Below are 24,592 nucleotides of genomic sequence, written 5' to 3' on the forward strand. Positions count from 1 at the left end.
AATTGAAACTGATCTTCCCCGAGATCGGCTTCTACCAGTTTTTTCATTCATCTCTAAAGAATACGTGTTAATATTTTGCAGCCGTGGCTTATTAAACTGATAGTTCGGTAATTTTCACATGTGTCAACACTAGCTTTCTTTGGGATTGGAATTATTATATGCTTCTGGAAATCTGAGGGTATTTCACCTGTCACATACATCCTGCTCACAAGATGGTAGAGTTTTGTCAGGATTGGCTCTCCTAACAATAACACAAATTGTACACTTCAGGACCAAACAAACTGTTGAATATGTAACACAGTTAAGTTATGAAGACAGAGAACTGATAACTGCAGAATCTGTCAAATTTCTGGGAGTAACCATAAGCAAAAACTTGACATGGAGTTATCATGTGGATTACTTACTGAAGCAGTTAAATAGTTTTGTTTACACAATGAGGGTTCTGAAGAAAGTAGGTGACTTGGCTTTTAGGAAAATTTTGTATCATGCATATTTTATATCAGTTCTAAGATATGGCATAATTTTTTGTGGAGCTGAAAAAGGAAGCTGCCTCAGTGTGTTCAAGCTACATAAAAAAATTATCAGAGCTACGACTGCAATCAATAATAGAGAATCGTGCAAACAAGATTACATGTTATCTTGCCACAGACTAACATTATTTGAAAATACTCCATATTACATGGCTTTGAAGGTTATCAATAAAATTCCTTCAAAGTTGGACTGCAAGCTAGAATCCACCTGTTCAAACATTGTAAAATGTTTAAAAAGCAAATGCTACTACATTGTGGATGATTTTATAAACCAGAAAGACGAGTTTTGTTGTCCTACATTACATTCTATGTGTACGCTGATGTTCCCTTTTAATGGAGGTATATGTTGTTTCGATATGTGTCCATATTTATAAACTATGTATCATGTGAACTATGTATCTAAAGAGCTAGATGTAAACATGTATACTACTTTTATGAAAGTATGTGGTCTTTGAAGAATGTCCATATTTATAAACTACAAAAACAAACATGAAAAGCACTTTAAAAGAATGATTTCAAACCACTGTGGAAATGTTAAGAAAAATGAAGAAATCTAACATGTAATTATTTCTCTATGTTGTAATGTGCTTCTGGGAGCACCCATATGTGTTATTTTAATGTATCTTGTTTTAGGTATACTTAGGTAGGCATAGAAATATTGATTCACGAGTCACCATTGTTTCAATCAAATGATTGTATATAACATGTTTTGTGACAATAAAGATTCTATTCTATTCTATTCATTCAATCAATATGGGGTGACATCACATTTTGCTTGTCCAGTGAAAGATGTGTGTCAAGAAACGTTCAGTAATGGCCACCATCTCTATGCAGTTTAAGACGTGTGGTCCTCCATATCGCTTCATGTAAATCCATGTGACTTTTCATGGTTGTACGGACATTTGAAAGATTTTGTCTATCAGGGATGTATCTGTACTCTTCCTGATCTGAAGGATAGCGTACGATGACGTATCACTCTGATCACACTGGATATGCTGCGAGAAACTGCTGGCCGTGTTGTGTTATGGATGCAGCATGTTGCCGAGTCAGGAGACCATACAGAACACATGTTGTAACTTGTGGCCGTACCCTAATAAACATGCCAGAACAACTGTTATCATGTGTCTGGTTGTTCCTCTCCTTTTCCTGTACCCACACTAGATTCTTACTGCTTACCGTGATATTTTTTCATCCGTGGCAGAAATTGGAACTTTTTTACTTTTTTTTTCGGCATACTGCAAGCTCACTGATAGATGAATATACATACGATGCTTAGTAGCCTACGATTTATACAGCCCGCATTGCAACACTCTGATCTCCATCAGTTTAATTATTCTCACCCAGTAACGTGGCAAGTTTTCAGCAATAATTGAAGTTTGTTCCAAGAGAGAAATAAAATTTTAAAAAAATTCATTGTTAACAGGTGTTCTCTTCTTGGATAATGACAGCATTCACAGCTACAAATGCCAGTGAAAAATCATACTTATATTTAATTGTTGAAATACATTCTGATGCACTGTAGGCAACACTACTCCTGTAAAATTAATCTGCAGAGGGGATAAGACAACTTCTACAAAGTTTAAACAGCTATAGCTGTGTAAATATTAGTGATATCTGGACACAAGATTGGCATTTGTATTCTTTTGTGTGTTCTGAATTTTGAGTACTTGTGTAATCTACACTGGCATGTATGTATATTTTGCCATAAGTTATTCCCACAGTTGTGAGACAATCACGTATCCTGATAAATGGTAGCAATAGTGTTTGTAATGTTTCTAAACTGTTAGAAGCAGACCACCACTAGTTTCTGTTGCGATTGAAAATGTTGTTGCTGATGCGAGATTTGGAAATTACAGATTTTCTTAATATGCATTCTAAAGTAAAGTTGCTCAATAATTTTTACAGGTTTATTGTTTCAGACGAGTTTGAAACTAAAATGAAGTAATATAATTTGCAATTATGTATTTAAAAAAATGAAAACTTGTTGGTTGATTGTGGGGCAATAATTGCACGTTTGAGATATGGTGCTATTTGAAAGTGCATGTGTGTTAATTATAACTGTTAATTTAGTAGAAAGGTTTGCAAAGCACCTGAAGGTATGTGATGGTAACCACAGGTTCTGTTTGTCAGGTATCTAAAATATGGAAGGTAGCACTGGATTATTATGAAGTACATATGTTTTGAAATAAGTTGATAGAACTTTATTTTCTTCCAATGAATCCTTACAGTGGACAAACAAATTCAGTTTTCACAAGCTTTAAATGTTAAAATGAATACAAATGACATTGAGATTTTTGATGATACCTTGCAGTCTCTTTATTACATTATTAGTTACATTATATGTAATTATATTTTTTTAAAACTTGATGGTAGTACTCTAAACTTTTACTGATGACAGAAACTAAGTTGACAGAGCCATACAGCTTTATAATTGCTACTGACAGAAGCGGCTAATCTTATACATTGATGTTAAATGTATAACTTGCACTTTTGCGACATCTGTAACAAAATAACTGAAGATAATACTGCTGCATTTCAATCTGTAGACAATGCCAAATGAAACAAACTGCAGTGTAAGGGTTTACCACAAGCATTTTACATTCTGTTGTCAACATATTACAGAACAAGAAAGTGAATGATGCCAATGAAATGAAAAAAAAGTATACATAAAACTGGTATGGAATTATAACCTTGAACAAATAATGAAATTTCCTTTCTGTTGCCAATAACATCCACTGCTTCTCAAGTAATTATTTTCGTAGAAGGACAGCTGTAGAATATAATATTTTCACTTATAAAGCAACAATATTTGTTTTCTACTTTGTATCTGTAGTGACCAATAACATGGGAACTTTAATGGAAATAATGATAACTATGCAATTTTACTCATTTAAAAACATTTTCACACCAAGATCTTAAAATACTGTATAATTTTTTACTGTATTTTTATAATTGCATGCAGACTATATCTACAGACTAGACACACAAATCTATTAGTTACAGTTACACATTTTACATTTTGGTCTAGGAAGGGCCCTCTAACAGGGGTTGACTATAGGTGGTAGTATTATGGCCGCACTCCCAACTGTGAGTAAGAACATACAAAATGATGAGCCAAGTACACTGACAAAGGCAGTTCACAGCAGACAGATTCACTCACACTTGCATCACAAAACTGCAAATAAATGAAATTGACTTGCCAGAGGTAAAGATGAATGGGCACGCACAAAAGAATCTCTCTGCACAATGTTTGTAGGTACAATCAAAGTGGCACCAGCACACGGATAAATTAAGCAGAAAGATCGGTTCTGCCTGCTTTGGACTCAGAAATATGTCTCATTGTTTCAGCCTGCAGAGAGGTTTGCCAGCATACTTTCAGTCAATGCTGGCCTGTCATATAATCTGGGGCAAAGGAATAGTATTTACTCTACAAAAGTGTGTAGCAAGAATATCATGTAAATACAATAGCTAAACACCTCTAGAAGTTTCTATAGGGATCCACGATTCCTACACTTACATTTCAATGCATTTACGCCCCCAAATGGCTTCTGTGGTGGTTAATGAGAAGGAACTTAGGATGAACTACAAAATTTCTAAGGACAATATTGGAAGAAAGAAAAGCAATTTCCATATAGGTTACACATCCATGTATAGTCTTCAGAAGTGTGTGCTTTTTTTTTTTATTCACACATGAAATTGGAGATCCCAAAATATTCAAAACTGAAGTAAAAATACTACTTTATCAGTCACCCCTCCTACAATTTGTAGGAGTCGCTGGACTTGGGTATGTAACTCCTGCTAAACACAACAAGATTAGAGTGTGCCTGTATATAGACTGCCGATTGTGTTCCGTGTAACACTATATAACGACTTCATTTGATGAGTTACAGAAACGTAGGAGCTGAACCGTGAGGGAGGACAAGAAGTGGCATCATTAACCGTGAGCATTCCACCGATTAACCAGGTTGAAGATACCCATTTGGTAGAACACTGTCCTGTGCTGTGTGACAGCCTGCTGCATATCCTCGCCTGACACGAATTGTTGACCCTTCAAGGCCTTCTGCAAGGGACCAAAGGCGCCGGTGCTTGAATGCCTCACTCGGGTTGGCGTAACTTTCCAGATGAATGTCTACCCGCGTTTGTCCTTCGCCAACCAAGAAAAGAACAACAGTATGTTGGTCCTGTTTGAAGGAATTTGGTAATGACATTGCAACAGTTCACGTTTCCGCATTTACCACACGCACCACATCAGTGTTGCACTAAATTGCATATACGCTACAGCAATGACCTCAGAGAGAAACTTTTTAATCCCCCCCAATAGCTTCCCTCCTGCTATGAGACGCTTACAGCACATAAGGTGTAATTCCATTTTCTTTTCTTTTTTAGACAGTACCAGGATCTTTCTCAGCAAGAAGCATTCTGTTAACAGAGAAAATGGTGCAATTCGTAACTCGCATAACAACCGCAGTGGTGCACACACACCTACATGTCCCCTGAAGTGGTGTAGTTGTCAGTGAAACCAAGGTGCCTGCTACCATTCTGAGTCACCGCAATTCGATGCGGATGTTCCAACGTGTGGCTGTTCCGGTTACAGAAGTTTACTCGTTTAATTACTTGATTTGTGATTAGTGTGATTCACCGTAAGTTATAGTAATAAAGACACTATCAGGGAACCAATTATCTGGAATAATAATGGCTCCAGCAATGAATTCTTTTCCATCACATTCAGAGTTATCCAGTGTGGGTCAGTGGTGTTTATTTTCTCATTGTGTTGTTATTTTACATGAAAATTTATAGTTTCTTGTGTTTGGATGCTTTTACCAATATGACATAATAGCAACAAATAAATTAAGACATTACAGTAACATGATTGTTACAAATTTATTGTAGAGCTTTTAACAATGAGTTCAACATGCATTTTCATGCACCTCACAAGGACATTTGCTTACATTGTGATGCATTTGCTGGTAGACTCAAGGACTCAACAGATGAGCAAGAAAAGGTATGGCTTCAACAAGCCCACAAATTGGATCTGTGTGTGTAAGAATGAAGAAGCTCAGCATCACATCAAGTAGCTTATTACAAATGAAATTTGTGTGCTTACGTCAAAATAAGAGCACTGCCTGCAAAACACGCTGTGTACCGTGATACTTGTACAAGGAAGAACAGGAATTGGAAAATAGTCAAAACATTAATGAGACTAGTTTTAAGTGATAAAAATAACATCGTAGTCATAGACCGAGAAGTTAACAAGTGGTCATTCCTATCTTCCCTAGGAAGGTTATTTTGCCTCAATAGGAAACTACAGCAAAACAACAGATATTTTGTCCCGATAACAGGTAAAATATTATTACCAGGTGAAGGAAAAAAAAAATCCCTTTCAAGCCACTGTAATAACACTGACTTCTTGTCTGTGGAAAACTTGTTGAAGTCAATCACCAAAAGGAAGAATGACACTAAACAACATCCTGTGTAATGGCTAAAGATGCAGTGGATTCGGTACCAAAAGTGTAATCCATTCAAATTCGTCTTCAAGGGAACTCTTCCAACATAAGTGGAATTTCACAAGCTGGACTTTAAAGCCAAGCTAGGAAAACAACCACGCTCAATTACCCTGTCTAACATACCTCAAGGAAACGTAATTGTTGGGTTCAAATTAATGATATGAATATAATAGAGGGAAACATTCCACGTGGAATGTTTCCCTCTATTATATACCTCAAGGAAAGCTGTTACAAAAGAGAATCTCCTTTCTTCTGACAATGCTGAAGCCAATGGCAGATTGAATGGAAATGATAGTAGTGGCAATGAGCAACAAAGATTATGTAAATACAGTGTTGTTGACTGGCATGTATATTTTGATACCAAATAAAATCTTTCACCTGTTTACATCATTAGTAGTGTAACTTCATTTAGGCCCTTGCATCACGTTTATAATTTTATAAGTTATTGAAATTGTTATGCTGACTTTAAAGGCCTATTCTGGTAACATACATGAGAAAGTACTGTTGAATTTGTTATAACAATCCTATTAAAGCAATAAATACTCAGAAACCAGAATAATGTGTTACATCAATTGTGTGCTGTAAGCGGCTAATATATATTTTTAAGTTTCTTAACTTGACCAACACACAACCAGACCACCACTTTCCAACCTAACCTAGGCCTCGAGCTACATCACCGATCTGTCTGTAACCACAAGCGAGATTTAGTAATTCTAAGAAAATCACTGACCACGACTTCTGCACACCTAGTAAGTGGAAAGTACTCTGTATATCACTTACAAAGACTTCAATATGAGGCAAATGACACAGAAGCGCTGTCCACACACTCTTAGTTTGGAATATTGATGTCAGGTTAGTAAGAAACTCATCAAAGTGATAGCCACGGATAAAGTATTCAAAAGATAAATTTGAAGGAAAATGAACAGAGGTGTTCTTAATTTCCTCAGTTAATAGCATTCGAGGCGGTGGTCTTAGTGTTACTGATGTGGTCTCCAGACCAAAAACTGGCTGTCCTTGCTAGTCTAGTCTGTGCAAGCCTTTCCACCACTGCATAACTATTGCAGCCTATAGCCACTCACAAATGCACAATGTAGTCGGAAATTGGTCTGCCTCTACAGCTTTTAGCATCATCACACTTCCTTCTCTTACCTAATCAGCTATTCCTTCATTTCTCAGGATGTATACTACACAGATATCGCGTAGCTTTTATGAAGTGATTAAAACACACTGGAATGCAACAGTGTACACATACGACAAGAGCAACAAGTGAACACTTTGTTACATTTACAATGGAGTCACACGGCAGTAGTGAAATACCAAAAGGGGAAGTGAGCTCATTATTCCGATGTTTGCGCAGAGATATAAAAAGAAACTAGTAAGTTCTCATGGTGATATGATGGCCCATGTAAGGTAGGAGGTACTACCGTCTCAAACCTGTCTTTCTCGTGGATCCCTCTACATGCTAAGAAAAAGGTTTGTACGACGCAGCATTAAGAGAGCGAAATGTACCTTATGACTAAATGACTGAGTATCTGTCTCTTAATTTTAGCCTTTTTTAAAACTACCTTAGACAATATTTTTTTAAAAAAATATGCCAAATGGAATGTGAACATAATGGGCAATTAATATATGTACTAAAAAGAAACAGAGTAAGTTTTTAGGCTGACACAGGGCACCACAATGGAGGAACGGAAATCTTGAGCCAAGATATCTGGCAAAAAATAAAAAAAATAAAAAAAATTAAAAAATTTACATGTGTACAGTATCCATAAATGAGACAGATTACACCAGGGGGAGGGTCAGATATTTAATGAGAATTCTTTCAGACATCACTTGCAGAGATAGTTCTTGGCAGATTAAGACTTTGTTCTGTACCGGGACTTGACCAGAGAACCTCACCGGTCGTGAACAACTCTCTTCCCAAGTCAGTTCTCCAGTCACGACTCGCGACCTGCTCACAGCCGTCTTCTTCCCCTACTGTCTAAACTTCACAGAAGTTCCTCTGCATATATCACAGGACAAGCACTTCTGAAAAATGTCTTAGCCACAGCCTAGTGGTAGTTTCCAACGTTAAACATTTACTCTGCAATAGAGATTCATTTTAGAAATGGTATCCCCACAATATCCTTTTTCCCAAAGGCGTCGATCCGGCAAGGTACGCTAGGGATCTTCGGTGAAGGAGAGTTGTGAGGGCCGGTTGCCAGTCTTAACAGGAGACTCGAGTCGGTACGCTCTCTCTCATCACAAAAGGTGTGGTGCACTTTTGGAGTCCCAGTGCGGCACAGAGTTTTAATCTGCCAATAAGATCGGAAATGGCACGCACACCGCTCCACAGCACAACATTTGTTCTCAGCTCAGAAAAGCTCGTTTAGCAGAAGTTTATATAAACTGTTCCGAGCAATAAATTTTCACTCGGGGCAGACACGGTCGGATGATATCACTGACGACGTCGCGCACTAACACACTGACACACAACTGCTCCAGGTTGTTCAGGTGGCACAGTTCCCAGTAAGCATTCGAGTCCAGCCCGAAGACGCAGAAAAGCGACAAGGTGTGAAGCTGCGGGCAGTGCCTGAGGAACCGCAAGTGGGTGACGTCCTCCACGTAGGCCAGCGACAGAGTGTGAAGCTGCGGCAGCGATGACACCGTCTGGGAGAGCACGTCCGCGTCGACCCTGCACCTCCTCAGGACCAGCGTCTCGAGCCGCGTCAGGTGGCACAGGCTCGACAGCACCGACGTGTCGGGCCAGGTCGAGTTCTCGAGGTAGAGGCGGTGCAGCCGGGGGCAGTGGCGCAGGAAGCCCAGGTGGGCCAGCTCCACTTTGCAGAGCTTCAGCTCCTCGCGCAGTGACAGCCGCTGCAGCACGTCGGACAGCTCGTCGGCAGTCGCGGCGTTGTCGACGAGGCACAGCGAGCGGACGCCGGCGGGCAGGCACTGCAGGCCCGTCGGCGGCCCGTCCTTAGCCTCGACGCGGAGCTCCCGCAGCTGGTTGCAGAGCCGCAGGAAGGACAGGTCCGAGAGCAGCCTGCAGCGGTCCAGCTGCAGCGACACGAGGGACCTCAGGCCCCCCGCGGCCACTTCCAGGGCCTCTCCCTCCGCACGGCAGTCGCACAGCCGCAACTTCTTCACGTTGCCGAGGTGCCGCAGCTCCGAGTACGCAGCCGGCGGCAAGTCGTCGCAACTTTCCAGTTCCAGTTCCTCCAGCGCGTCCGAGCAGTGCCGCAGGAATGTCAGTTCCTCCAGGCCGCGGCAGTTGATTCTGAGAGTCTGCAGCCGGCTGACCCCTTCCAAACAGTCCACGTAGTCTCCCGACAGGGCCTCCACGTTAATGTTCAGCTCTCTGAGATTCGGGCACAGCTCGAGGGCAGAGCCGACGGCGCATTCCGCCCTGGTGTCCGGCTTGAAAGGTGTCAGCGTCGGATTCCCTCCGACGATCTGCAGCTTCCGGAGGGCAGTGAAATCGATAAGCGACTGTGAAGAGAAGATGACCTCTGCGACGTTGAGATCGGTCGATAGATACGTACACCCCACTCTCTGGCAGTCCCGCACAGCTCTCAGGTCACAGACGTTTGTTACTGACAAAAACAACTGTGGGTAGATAATTTTCACCTCAAACATTTTGGTCACTTTGACATCGAGTTCTTGCAACAGCGGCACGATGCACAAGACGGCGCACACCTCGGTCGATTCCCTCGGACTTCTGTTGCTGACGTACCTCTTCCCCTTCCATACGTGGGAATACTCCGACACGATTCTACGCCACCGCCTGCACACGGTGGCACACCGGACCAGATCCGGTATGGGCAGGAAGGAAAAGATGGAGAACAGGATGTCGTCTGGCACGTTGCCGTCGAGGCTGAGCGACGGCATTGCCATTTCTGTAAACACAAAGTTACCAGTTATTCCCCAGAGTAAGTTTTGCTGCGGATTTTAGGCAAGTCAGTTTCATTTGAGGTATGTATGTGAATATAATAAATTGTGGCTATGTTGTTACTGTGGCTTGATACAAATATCCATGCAAGTCTATACTGCACAAATCCTTACATCTCTACAGTGTGTCTGATAACGCTCTGCACCCCTCTTCTAGCTGCTTCTACATCTAGACCCACTTACACACTCCAAAAGCCACTGTATGGTCCATCCACTGTACAGTCCATGGCAGAGGGTACCCTGTACCATTATGGTCAATTCCTCTCTTGATACACTCTCTAATACGAGGTGCATTCAAGTTCTAAGGCCACCAATTTTTTTTCTCCGGACTGGAAAGAGATAGAAACATGCGCATTGTTTTAAAATGAGGCCGTGTTCATTGTCAATACGTCCCAGAGAGGGCAGCACGGTATGGCAGATGGAATTTTACCGCCAGCGGTGAGAATGAGAACTGTTTCAAATACTTAAAATGGCGACGTTTTCCTTACTTGAACAGCGTGCAATCATCCGTTTTCTGAATTTGCGTGGTGTGAAACCAATTGAAATTCATTGACAGTTGAAGGAGACATGTGGTGATGGAGTTATGGATGTGTCGAAAGTGCGTTCGTAGGTGCGACAGTTTAATGAAGGCAGAACATCGTGTGACAACAAACCGAAACAACCTTGGTCTGGCACAAGCCGGTCTGACGACATGATCAAGAAAGTGGAGAGAATTGTTTTGGGGGATCGCTGAATGACTGTTCAACAGATCGCCTCGAGAGTTGGCACATCTGTGGGTTCTGTGCACACAATCCTGCATGACGACCTGAAAAAGCGAAAAGTGTCATCCAGGTGGGTGCCACGAATGCTGACAGACGACCACACAGCTGCCCGTGTGGCATGTTGACGTGCAACGACAGCACGAATGGGACTTTCTTTTCGTCGGTTGTGACAATGGATGAGACGTGGATGCCATTTTTCAATCCAGAAACAAAGCGCCAGTCAGCTCAATGGAAGCACACAGATTCAACGCCACCAAAAAAATTTCGGGTAACTGCCAGTGCTGAAAAAATGATGGTGTCCATGTTCTGGGATAGCGAGGGCGTAATCCTTACCCATTGCGTTCCAAAGGGCACTACGGTAACAGGTGCATCCTACGAAAATGTTTTGAAGAACAAATTCCTTCCTGCACTGCAACAAATACGTCCGGGAAGGGCTGCGCGTGTGCTGTTTCACGCAGACGACGCACCCGTACATCGAACTAACGTTATGCAACAGTTTCTTTGTGACAACAACTTTGAAGTGATTCATGCTCCCTACTCACCTGACCTGGCTCCTAGTGACTTTTGCCTTTTTCCAACAACGAAAGACACTCTCCGTGGCCGCACATTCACCAGCCGTGCTACTATTGCCTCAGCGATTTTCCAGTTGTCAAACAGACTCCTAAAGAAGCCTTCGCCGCTGTCATGGAATCATGGCGTCAGCATTGTGAAAAATGTGTACGTCTGCAGGGCGATTACGTCGAGAAGTAACGCCAGTTTCATCGATTTCGGGTGAGTAGTTAATTAGAAAAAAAATCGGAGGTCTTAGAAATTGAACGCACCTCGTAAAGTGAGGGAAAAACTAATGTCTATATGGCACTGCATGAACCCTATTTTTTTAACTTTGCTTTGTGGTCCCTGAAGAGTATAGTTCTCAATTTTGTCTTATTTTATTTCAGAGTTGCATTATTTCAGCCGCAAAGCCATGGGTAATTTAAGTGGACAAAGATTCATGGACAAGGAGTGACAAGCAGCGTGTGTTTGGGCACACAAACTTCCACAGACAATGACTGAAATAATGAGTACTTATAAGACATCGCTTTGACAAGGCCCCATCTCATAAAGCATACTCGCTTTTGTCCTAGGCAGTGACAAAAACATATCATATACTGAATTTTGAGAAATACGACAAGAAATATATGCCGCTGCCGGTCAGTCGACTTGGCAGTCTCCAATGTAATCCATTCACAAAAGAGCAGCTGAATCTGAGGTACCACTATAAACAATTCATGACCTTATCAAAAAAGATTTGAAAATGAAAGAAACGGGACCATTTAGACCTATGTTTATAAACGAACTATCCAACGACGACATATAGCAGCGAGTTGCAACTTCCCCTTTTTTGTCAACATCAGTTCCAAAAGCTATATCGCACTCTAGAGTATTATTTTACGGCCAGCTTGTGATGTATTGCATCCCATGCATAGAATGTCTTTTTCTAGTCTATGAAAATATGCATTATGTTTAACGACTGAAAAGGAACCCATTTCATATTGTAACATTACGAGTCAAGATAGCTGTAACTGAACTTGAAAGGCGTAAAGTTAACGTTAAAAACGCACGCCGTGCGATTTGGTCGGTCATAATAACAGTAACATGCTTTTGAATACAATTAAAATATAACGGTGATGCCTGTTTAGTGTTATTGGAAATAATATGTAGTAAATTAATGAGTAAGGTAGCCGATCCTATAAGAAGAGGTAAAATTGTGCATATTAAGGGGTTCTGCTTTATATTGACTAAGCCGATGATATGGCGTCTTTTTTTCCCGTTTACTCTTAGGGAAAAAAAAAAAGTAATAAAGTGCTAATTGTGCATTGTGAAAAATATAGGGGCGAATTTTAAATAGCTACAGTGTATAATCAAACAAACAAATGGACATTCAGTTACGCGAAATAGCGGATAGCGAAGTGTGGTCATTAAACTGAGTACACCTACAGGGCAGTCAATTCCAGGATAAGTCTATTAGCATCTCACGATGGACGCGGTTTGAGACCGCCTTTTCTTTTCTTTCTTTTTTTTTTAATTATATCGCGGAGAGCGGGCTTCAATTTATAAAAAGGAGAAAAGCTGTATCATTGTCATTGACTGTTGGTGTCAAGCAACCAAAACTGTTCATCAAAGGATTTCGGTGAATGAGTGGTGAATGCGAAATGAAACTGTGAACGAAGTTATGTTGAATAAAGCAGAAGAGACAAGACAGTATGGTCATATCTGTTATTATTCAATAAACTGTAACATTTCTTCTGCTTGTACGAAGCCTTTATAGACGATCGTTATGACAATTTGCTTTGAAGGGATCTCATTACGAGTTAAGTTTTGGGGACCTGGTCAAGAGGGGGTAGTTCGTAGATCCTAACTACTGCAGCTATTCTGGAATCAGGTGCTACCGTGACCGTTGTGTGTTGTCAATGGCTTAAGGTCATCATATCTCATGCTCTAAGATCGACGCGCCTTTCCTCTTGGTATAACGGTGTCTCACGGTAACGACGACGACGGCAAAGGAAGATACGGTAGAATATTACAATGTGGACTGGGATGTCATCACAATATGAATTAGGATTATATTTTTTTGAATAAAAATTCTTATTTGAAGCTGTTGCAAATGCGGTTAATACCACAGCTCTGAGACAAGGGAACTGTGGATCATGTGTAGCTACACCAGGACGGTGCTCCCGCCGCTTCACCGGGTGCGGTTCAGTGACATCTCCAGGCCTGTCTAAATGACCGCCATGAAGCCCTGACCTCGCCATGCCAGATAACTCATAATGCGGAATAACTGAACCAATGTGCCTCAACATTGGTATAACACTAAAAATGGAGGGGGTGAGCCCGCATGTTAAAGAGTGGTGGGGTTTCGGGTTCCGCTAAATAGGTCTGGAGTCCGCTACACATAGGAGGCAGCTACACGAGTAGCAGGAGATGTGTGGCGTGGACTGGGCAGTTTTTAGGTTGTACAGTCTTTGGAAAGATCAAAGGATACAGGGCAGAGAGACGACAAAAATCGACCAAGCAACAGTCGGTATTATAGTTGTAAATTGTCGTAGCTATGTTGAAAAAGTACCAGAGCTTCAAGGACTGGTAAAAAACGATGAAGCTGAAATCGTTACAGGAACAGCAAGCTGCCTAAAGCCGGAGATAAATTCTGCCGAAATTTTTACAGAGGTGCAAACCGTCTTCAGAAAGGATAGATTAAATAAAGTAGTTGGTGGTGTGTTTGTGTCTGTTGGTAGTAGTTTATCTTGTAGTGAAGTTGAAATAGATAGTTCCTGTGAATTATTATAGGTAGAGGTTATACTCAACAGCCATACCAAAATAGTAACTGGCTCCTCCCCTCCCCCCCCCCCCCCCAACTCGGATGATATCATAGCTGAACGGTTCAAAGAAAACTTTAATCTCATTACAAATAAGTACCCCACTCATACAGTTATAATTGGTGGACATTTCAGTCTACCCTCGATTTGTTGTTAAAAATACATGTTTAAAGCCAGTGATAACAGAAAACATCTTCTAAAATTGTACAAAATACTTTCTCTGACAATTAGTTTGAACAATTAGTTCATGAGCCCACACAAATTGTAAATGGTTGCGAACACACACTCGACCTCTTAGCCACAAATAATCCTGATCTAATAGAGCGCATCACAATAGATAAAGGGATTAGTGAACACAAGGCCATTGTAGCGAGGCTCAAAACCATATCAACCAAAACCACTAAAAATAAACACAAAGCATATCTATTTAAAACAGCAGATAAAAATTCGCTTGATGCCTTCCTAAGAGAGAGTCTCCGTTCCTTCCAAGCTAAATACAGGTATGTAAGTGTAGACCAGATATGGCTCAAATTCAAAGATACCGTATCGACAGCAATAGATAGATTCATACTGCATAAGTTAATAAGAGACGAGAGACGGGACTGATAAACCATGGTAACAAAACACGTCAGAACACTGTTGCAGAAGCAATGAAAGAAGCACGCCAAATTCAGAAGAACACAATATCCCCAAGACTGAGTTTCACGGAAGGTCGAAATTTAGTACGGATCTCAATGCGAGATGCTTTTAATAGTTTCTACAATGAAACAGTCTCAAAATATGGTAGAAAACCCAAAGAGATTCTGGTCGTACGTAAAGTACACCAGTGGCAAAAAACAGTCAAGACCATCACTGCTTGATAGAGATGAAATGTTACCGATGATGGTGCCACTAAAGCGGAGTTACTAAATAGTTTTCCTTAATTCCTTCACGAAAGAAGGCTCCAGAATTTGAAACCAGAACAGCTGTCATGAGTGACATGAAAGTAGATAGGTGTTGCGAAAAAACTCTAATCACTTGAGAAAGGCAAGTCTTCCGGTCCAGATGGTATACCAATCAGGTTCCTTTCGGAGTATAAAGACACAATAAGCGCCTTTCTTGGCAATCATATACAACCACTCACTTGACAAAAGGTCTGTTCCTAAAGATTGGAAAGTAGCACAGGTCACATCAAATTCAAGAAGGAAAAAAAAAAAGTATCCCATTGAATTACGGAGCCAAATCACTGACCTCAATTTGCAGTAGGATTTTGGAACATTATGAATCACCTTGAAGAAAATGACTTCATGATACACAACCAACACGGATGCAGAAAATATCGTTCTTGTGCAACACAGCTAGCTCTTTATTCCCATGAAGTAATGAGTGCTGTCGACAAGGAATCTCAGATCAATTCCATATTCCTAGATTTCCAGAAGGCTTTTAACACCATTCCTCACATGCGACTATTAATCAAATTGTGTACGTATGGAGTTTCATCTCAGTTATGTGACTGGATTCATGACTTCCTCTCAGAGAGGTCACAGTTCGTAGTGATAGACGGTAAATCATCGAGTAGAACAGAAGAGAGATCTGGTTTTCGGCAAGGTAGTGTCATAGGCCCTCTGCTGTTCCTGATTTACATAAATGATCTAGGTGATAATCTGAGCAGTACCCTTAGACTGTTTGCAGGTGACACCGTAATTTACTGTCTAGCAAAATCATCAGACGGTCAATTCCAATTACAAAATAATCTAGAGAGAATTTCTGTATAGTGCGAAAAGTGGCAGTTGGCACTAAACAAAGAAAAGTGCGAGATCATGCACATGAGTAGTAAAAGAAATCCGATAAATTTTGAGAATACGATAAATTGCACAAATCTAAGGGCTGTCAATTTGACTAAATACTTAGGAATTACAATTACGAGCAATTTAAATTGGAAAGTAAACATAGATAATATTGTGGGGAAGGCGAAACACAGATTGCGCTTTGTTGGCAGAACACTTAGAAGATGGGACAAACTCACTAAAGAGAGCCTACATTAAACTTTTCTGTCGGAATATTGCTGCGCGGGATGGCATCCTTACCAGTTAGGATTGACGAAGGACTTCTAAAAAGTGCAAAGAAGGGCAGCTCGTTTCTTGTTATTGTGCAACAGGTGTGAGAGTCTCACTGAAACGATACATGAGTTGGGGTGGCAGTCACTGAAAAAAAGGCAGTTTTCTTTGCGACGGGATCTATTTACAAAATTTCTCTTTCGAATGAGAAAATATTTTGTTGACATCCACCTACATAGTGATAAATGATCATCATAATAAAATAACAGAAATCAGATGTTGAACGGAAAGATTTAGGTGTTCCTTTTTCCCCAAGCGCCATTGGAGAGCGGAATGGTAGAGAAGTAGTATTAAAATGGTTCAATGAACCCTCTGCTAGGCACTTAAGTGTGAACTGCATAGTAACCATGTAGATGTAGAAAGAAACCTTCAGAAGTATAACTCCCGAGATCTTCTGCAAGATGTGGAGAAGCACATAGAGACACTTAGATCTCTGTGTAAGCCATGATATGCTCATACAGATACAGATGTTTCATAGCTTTTACATGTAAGTAGCCCAATATAGAGTACACTTCCTTTGACGTTGGGGTACATGCACTTCTTGGACACACACTACATAACAGATGCAGCCTATAACTACTAAAACCCATTTTCTGTAGCCAAGCCTCAGCCTATTCCTGAATTTTAATCCCCCCCCCCCTCCCCCCGCTTGCTCTTCCTGCCATTGCCAACATAACTATTCCTTAATGTGTCAGGATCTGTCTTCTCTCTCTATCCCATTACATTACACCATATATTTGTTCTCTCAGTGACTGAATGCAGTACATTTTCATCAGTTAAAAGAACTAACCCTCTAATTTTCAGCTTCCTTCAGTAGCACTATACTTCAAATAGATTGTTTCCTGTCTTTGTTTGTAGCAGTTATCACTATTTCATACGGGCACACTCCATCTTCGGCAAACATTTAAATTAACACTTTTCTCTTTTCCAGAAAAGCTATTCTCAGTTTTGTAGGTTCCATTCTACATCCTTTATACATCTGCCACTGTCAATTCTTTTGCTGCCCAAATAGTGAAACTCATTTACTACTTTATTTCCTAATGCAATTACCACACCATCACATAACTTAATTCAGCTACACTCCATTACCTTAGTTTCAGTTTTGTTGGTGTTCATCTTATAGCTATTTTCAAAAACACTATCCTCTCCACTGAGACTACAGCTCATGTAAGTAACTTTGTGATTGACATAGGTCAGTGCCAAGTGACAATGTTGCCAGCTAGTTTAGAGCACAAGATTTGCTTGTACAACTGACATTAAGTGGCTGAGTATTTGGGTCTGCTCCCTTCAACTTGTGACATACAGAAAGCCATCGGCTGAGGCAATCGGGTGTTTTTATTTTTCTTCCTTCTTCCTGAAAAGCATGTGACATCAACAAATCTACTCTTGTCATCAAAGGTACAACTATATGCAGGTATCAAACGAAATTTGAGACTGGATTGGGGATTTTTCGGTACGGAGGACGCACTATGTTATCTCGGACAGAGAGCCGTTGACAGAGGTAGAAGTAATGTCAGGTGTGCCCCAGGGAACTGTGTTGGATCTCTTGCTGTTCGAACTGTACATTGAGGACCTGGCCGACAATACTACTAGTAACTTCAGATGTCTGCAGATGGTGCACTTGTCTGTAATGAAGTATAAGTCTTAAAGAAAGCAGTACAATATAAGTTTCCAATTTCATGCCACATTTGGCAACTTTCTTTGGATGTTCACCAATATAAAATTTTGCACTTCACAAAATAGGGGTGGGGGAGAGGTGACACGGTATCCTACGACTGTAACATCAATGAGTCACAGTCGGTACCAGTCAACACTATAAATGGTTTGGTGTAACAATCTGTGGGTATATGAAATAGAACAGTCACACCGACTCAGTTACATGTAATGTGGGTGGCAGCCTTCAGTTCATTTGTAGAATACTGGGGAAATGTAATCAGTTAGAGGAGACTGTGAGACCCTAGAGTATTGTTCGAATGTGTTGAACCCGTAGAAAAAGCTCTAAAAGGGGGGTACTGAATATATACAGAGAATATATGAATACACAAAGCTGGTATCTGTACAGATAGCATTGGTGATTTTGTTGCTCTCTGAGAATGAAATTACAATGAAATGCAGACCATTAGCTGCTTACAGGCATTGATAAATATCAACGGGGACAGTTGAAAATTGTGTGCCCCGAGTGGGACTCGAACCCGGGATCTCTTGCTTAGATGGCAAATGCTTTATCGGACTGAACCACCGAGGACACAGAGGATATTGCGACTGCGACACCATCTTCATAGAGATAAGGCTTACCGGCCAATGATGTTCTTCAGTGCAGATGCACTCACATTGCTCAAACTCTTTCGTGGATCGGTAGATTGTCTATAGTGGGCAGGGGCAGTACAAATGTAGTGTGTGGACGGAAAGCTGGAAGTGTGGGTCTCACGGGGAGCGTGTCCCTGGAGTCACACTATCCTCTGTGTCCTCGGTGGCTCAGTCAGATAGTGTGTCTGCCATGTAAGCAGGATGTCCCAGGTTAGAGTCCTGGTTGAGGCACATACTTTTCAACTGTTCCCTGCCTGTAAGCAGCTAAAGGTCTAGATTTCATTGTAATTTCATATACAGTAAATGGCAGCACGAATTGTCACAGGTTTGTCTGACCCATAGAGGAGTCCCATAAAGATGCTCAAGAACTGAACTGGCAGACAGTTCAAGATACATGCAACATATCCCAGGGAGGCCTAGTTAGTAAGCTTCAAGAACCATGAAACTTCCTGGCAGATTAAAACTGTGTGCCCGACCGAGACTCGAACTCGGGACCCTTGCCTTTCGCGGGCAAGTGCTCTACCATCTGAGCTACCAAAGCACGACTCACACCCGGTGCTTCAAGAACCATGTTTAATGATGAATCTAAGAATATTCTTCTACCCACAAAGTACTGCTCCAGTAGCGATTGTGAAGTAAAGATTAGGTTGTATACAGTGCTCACAGTGGCATTTAAGCAATCATTCTTCCTGCACTCCACACGTGAATTGGCAGGGAAGACGAATGAAATATACCACAATTTGACACACGAACAGCTGCTAGCGTAAGTTTCTTAAAAGTAGATACCTTAGGGGTTGCGAAGCAACTCAAATAGCTTGATACGGGCAAGTCTCCACGCCCAGATTGTATACTGATTAGGTTCCTTTCAAATTACGCTGATACTATAGCTCCCTACTTAGCACTCATATACAACCGCTCGCTCGCCGATAGATCTGTACCCACAGATTGGAAAATTGCGCAGGTCGCATCAGTGTTCAAGAAGGGTAGTAGGAGTAATCCATTTAACTACAGACCTATATCATTGACGTCGGTTTGCAGTAGAGTTTTGGAGCATATACTGTATTCAAACATTATGAATCACCTCGAAGGGAACGATCTATTGACACGTAATCAGCATGGCTTCAGAAAACATCGCTCTTGTGCAACGCAGCTAGCTCTTTATTCGCACGAAGTAATGGCCGCTATCGACAGGGGATCTCAAGTTGATTCCGTATTTCTAGATTTCCGGAAAGCTTTTGACACCGTTCCTCACAAGCGACTTCTAATCAAGCTGCGGGCCTATGGGGTATCGTCTCAGTTGTGCGACTGGATTCGTGATTTCCTGTCAGGAAGGTCGCAGTTCGTAGTAATAGACGGCAAATCGTCGAGTAAAACTGAAGTGATATCAGGTGTTCCCCAGGGAAGCGTCCTTTGACCTCTGCTGTTCCTGATCTATATAAATGACCTGGGTGACAATCTGAGCAGTTCTATTAGACTGTTCGCAGATGATGCTGTAATTTACCGTCTAGTAAGGTCATCCGAAGACCAGTATCAGCTGCAAAGCGATTTAGAAAAGATTGCTGTATGGTGTGGCAGGTGGCAGTTGACGCTAAATAACGAAAAGTGTGAGGCGATCGACACCAGTTCCAAAAGAAATCTGTTGGAATTCGATTACTCGATAAATAATACAATTCTCAAGGCTGTCAATTCAACTAAGTACCTGGGTGTTAAAATTACCAACAACTCCAGTTGAAAGACCACATAGATAATATTGGGGGAATGCGAGCCAAAGGTTGCGTTTCATTGGCAGGACACTTAGAAGATGCAACAAGTCCACTAAAGAGACAGCTTACACTACACTCGTTCGTCCTCTGTTAGAATATTGCTGCGAGGTGTGGGATTCTTACCAGGTGGGATTGACGGAGGACATTGAAAGGGTGCAAAAAAGGGCAGCTCGTTTTGTATTATCACGTTATAGGGGAGAGAGTGTGGCAGATATGATACACGAGTTGGGATGGAAGTCATTACAGCAAAGACGTTTTTCGTCGCCGCGAGATCTATTTACGACATTTCAGTCACCAACTTTCTCTTCCGAATGCGAAATTTTTTTATTGAGCCCAACCTACATAGGTAGGAATGATCATCAAAATAAAATAAGAGAAATCAGAGCTCGAACAGAAAGGTTTAGGGGTTCGGGAGTGGAATGGTAGGGAGAAAGTATGATTGTGGTTTGATGAACCCTCTGCCAAGCAATTAAATGTGAATTGCAGAGTAATCATGTAGATGTAGAAGTAGAAGCTCTAATAACTGGCACAATGGGAAGTACCCTCTACTGTGCACTTCACAGGCCATTGCAGAGTATGCATGTAGCTGTAGATACTTGTAGCAGCTGGCTGCCAAATGTGACAATTCCGCCTCCTTACTACTTAATTTCATGTTATCTACCTACGTTGCATTTATTTCAAGTCCGTAATTATTATTATGAAGATTAATGTGGAAGCTTAATTTAGGAGGGCAACAAAAAAAGTATGAAAACTAAAGATGCCTACAAGTCCATAGCAAATGAGGTGGCATAAGGACAAATGGGGCTGGGGGCTGAAAAGCGTCTGGCCCAGGGCAATGCAATGTGTCGGTGCAGCCCTGATGATTAGTGCACCAGAAATTGCCGAGTTCTGGTTTGCAGTTGTAAAACTTTTTTTTTCTTTGTGTTTTATATTGTGTATTTTTGACATAGTAAATAAATAAATGTGACATTCACTAATGTACTTTCTCAGTACAAGATAACCTAAAAGTCAAAGATTTCTACAGTTGATTAAAATTACTTGATAACTGACAGCTGTCACAGTGTTGCCACATCCGCTGTGGGCTACCAGTCTCAGTTATAGGTAACATACAAACACAGCGAGTCACTTCACAAATGCTGTTAATGTGTAATGCGAGGTATGACGGAAACGGGAGACACTCTGTCGACAGATGATTCTCAAGTGACCAATTACTGAACTGTGGCAGAACTGCGGACCTGAATTGAAACTCGTGTCCTAATCTGATCACAGAGTTGCTATGTCCAATGCAACTGAGAAAACAGCGATCAACATTCAGTAGAATTAATCGCTTTGTTGACATCATTTCTACATCTCCAGCCACGCTCTGCAAACCACCATGAGGTGAATGGCAGAGAGTATGTCCCATTGTAGCAGTTACTAAGGTTCCTGCCCGTTCCGTTCGCGTATGGAGCGTGGGAAGAATGATTGCTTGAATGCCTCTGCGCATGCAGCAATTATTCTAATCTTATATCAACAATCCCAGTGAGAGCAATATGCAGGGGGTTGTAGCATATTCCTAGAGTAATCATGTAAAGCTGGTTCTTGAAACTTTGTTAATAGACTTTCTTGGGATGGTTTACATCTGTCTTCAGGAGCCTGGCAGTCACGTTTCGTCGGCACCACTCTCCCACGGGTCAAAAACACCTGTGACCATTTGTGCTGCCCTTCTCTGTATACATTCAACAGCCCCAGTTATTCCTACCTGGTACAGGTCCCACCATTCTGGAAATGGCCGCACAAGTGATTTGTAAGCAGTCTCCTTTGTAGACTGATTGCACTTCCCCAGTATTCTACCATGACCGAAGCTATTTGATCATTCCATCCCATATCCCTACAAAGTGTTACTCCCAGGAATTCGTCTGAGATGGCCGATTCTAGCAGTGAAGCATTGATGTTATACGATACTGCTTTTTTTTTTTTCATTTTGTGAAGTGCAAAATTTTATATTTCGGAACAATTAGAGCAAGTTGCCAACCTCTGCACCATGTTGAAATCTTATAACAATCTGAATGAATATTTATGCAGCTTTCCTCAGATAGTACTATATAATAGATAATTGCATCATCTGCAAAAAGCCTGATTTTACTGCTGATATTGTCCGGGAGGTCATTAATACAGTGAAACCTCTTTATATCGTTCCTCCATATAATGTTTTCCTCTATGTTACATCTGTTTTTTTCGGTCCTGACGAAAAGCCCCTATAAGCAATGTTAAATTTTCCTCTTTACTGTGTTTCCTCTGTATTACAATTTCCTCCATGTAACATTCATATTTTTGGAACCCTGGTCAATTATTTACCTTTTTATAACGTTTAAGTGACTGGATGTAGACGCATTGTTTTCCATTCTGTGGATTCACAGTTTGCACCGGCTCGGAAAGCTCATGCGACATGTGACGCACATTCTGCTTGCTATCTTTTTGGAGCCATTTACTTCCACCCATCCACCTACCGGGCCCCATGTTTTAATCACAAAAACTAATCATTTGATACATTGATCATTTGCAATCAATATCGTATTACAGTGTTGTAAAAATTTTAAAATGTCACTTGTGGCACCATTTGTCAAAGCTGGTTAGTGGTATCCCAAACTTCAGTAATGCCCTATAATTACTATTTGGAAGCCTTCCTCTTTATAGTGTTTTCCTCTATACAGTGTTCAGAATTTGTGGTCCTTTGAAAAACGTTATATAGAAGTTTCACTGTATATGACATGAACAGCAAGGGTCCCAACACACTTCCCTGGGACACACCTGAAGTTACTCCTAAATCTATGACTACGACTCTCCGTCCGAGATAACATGCCGTGTCCTCCCTACCACAAAGTCCTCAATCCCGTCACAAATTTCAAATGATACTCCATACGATCATACTTTTGACAAATAAGCATTGGTGCGGTACTGAGCCAAATGCTGTTTGGAAATCTAGAAACTCGACATTTACCTGGTTGCCTTGATCCAAAACTTTCAGTATGTCATGAGAAAAGTGGGAGGCTATTGATATTGACCTTGCTGGTCAATTTAATAAGCAGCAGTTAATTGGAGGCCCCAATGTATTTCGTGGACTACATCTGAACTTTACCTGTGATGTACAGGCAGTGTTTTGAGGTAGTACTTAGCTCACACTTGCTGTTGTGTGGGGCAATCAAGCAGATTATGGTGGGCTTGAAGCTTTTCCTGATGCTAATATTCTGACTTGGAAGACATGGAGTATATCTGAGACTGCAGGACTGTTGGCTAAGCAGCCTTATGGTACTCTAGTTCCAAGCATGCCATTTGTTTTGAGTACAAGAAAGAAGAAGAAATTAAACGCTGATGAGTACTTGTTTATATGGGCCAAAGTTGGTAATGGCAATTGTAAAATAAAGATTAACGGTGATTGTATGATATATTATAGACAATAAAGATCCTTATCTCCTTTCCTTAATTCCCTTAAAAAAAAAAAAAAAAAAAACATGATTCACGTTATTGAAAACCATGCTGGTTGACATTGAGGTGGTCATTCTGTTCAAGATACCTCATTTTGTTTGAGCTCAGAATATGTTCTATACTTCTACTACCCTTCCTGTAGACAGATGTCACTTGTGTGTTTTTTCTAAGAGCTGGGCACAATTTTTTGTTCTATGGATCTATAATAGATTATAGTGAGAAGAGGGGCTAACTCAGCCGCAAATCCAGTATAGAATCTGACAGAGATTCCATTGAGGCCCAGAGCTATGTTCAGTTTTAATGATTTCAACTGTTTCTCAACACCAATGAGGATAAATTGGGGCAATTCTCCTGGGTTTTCCTTTGTAAAGGAACATTTGAAAATGGAGTTAAGCATTTCAGGTTTTGCTTTGCTACCCTCAATTTCAGTTTCTGTCTCATTCGCTAAGGACTGGATACTAACTTTGGTGCCAATAACAGCCTTTACATACGACCAGAATTTCTTTGGGTTTTGTGAAATGTCATTTGATAATATTCTGCTACAGTAGTCATTGAAGGTTTCACGCATTGCTCTCTTGATAGCCAAATATGTTTCATTTAGCATCTCTCTATCTACAGTCCTACACTTTGTTTTATACCTATTACACAGTAATCTCTGTTTCTTTAGAAGTTTCTTTACAGTGATTGTATACCATGGGGGTTCCCTCCTATCATGTACACATGAACTGAGGTTTTCTCTGAAGTTTTTAGTTACATCAGGAGATACGTCTGGTACGTGACAGAAGGATACAATCGTCACTTTATGCCTATCCCTGATTCTGAGTCCTGCCATAACAATCTCACATGCAGATTCAATTTCTACCTTTGTGGATTTGAGTTATAT

The 24,592-nt window shown here is 41.0% G+C and overlaps 1 protein-coding gene across 1 annotated transcript in view; it reads right to left on the minus strand.

Annotated features, from left to right (window-relative positions):
• Window positions 1–2,716: 2,716 nt before the first annotated feature.
• Window positions 2,717–24,592, minus strand: part of LOC126295137 (uncharacterized) — a 42,718-nt gene continuing 20,842 nt past the window's right edge. The window contains exon 2 of the mRNA XM_049987419.1: window positions 2,717–9,912. Within this exon, the coding sequence (XP_049843376.1) occupies window positions 8,414–9,910 (1,497 nt within the window). The 5' untranslated portion in view covers window positions 9,911–9,912 and the 3' untranslated portion in view covers window positions 2,717–8,413. The remainder of the gene's footprint in view (window positions 9,913–24,592) is intronic.

Source organism: Schistocerca gregaria, chromosome 11 (assembly GCF_023897955.1).
Source record: "Schistocerca gregaria isolate iqSchGreg1 chromosome 11, iqSchGreg1.2, whole genome shotgun sequence".
Taxonomy (NCBI): domain Eukaryota; kingdom Metazoa; phylum Arthropoda; class Insecta; order Orthoptera; family Acrididae; genus Schistocerca; species Schistocerca gregaria.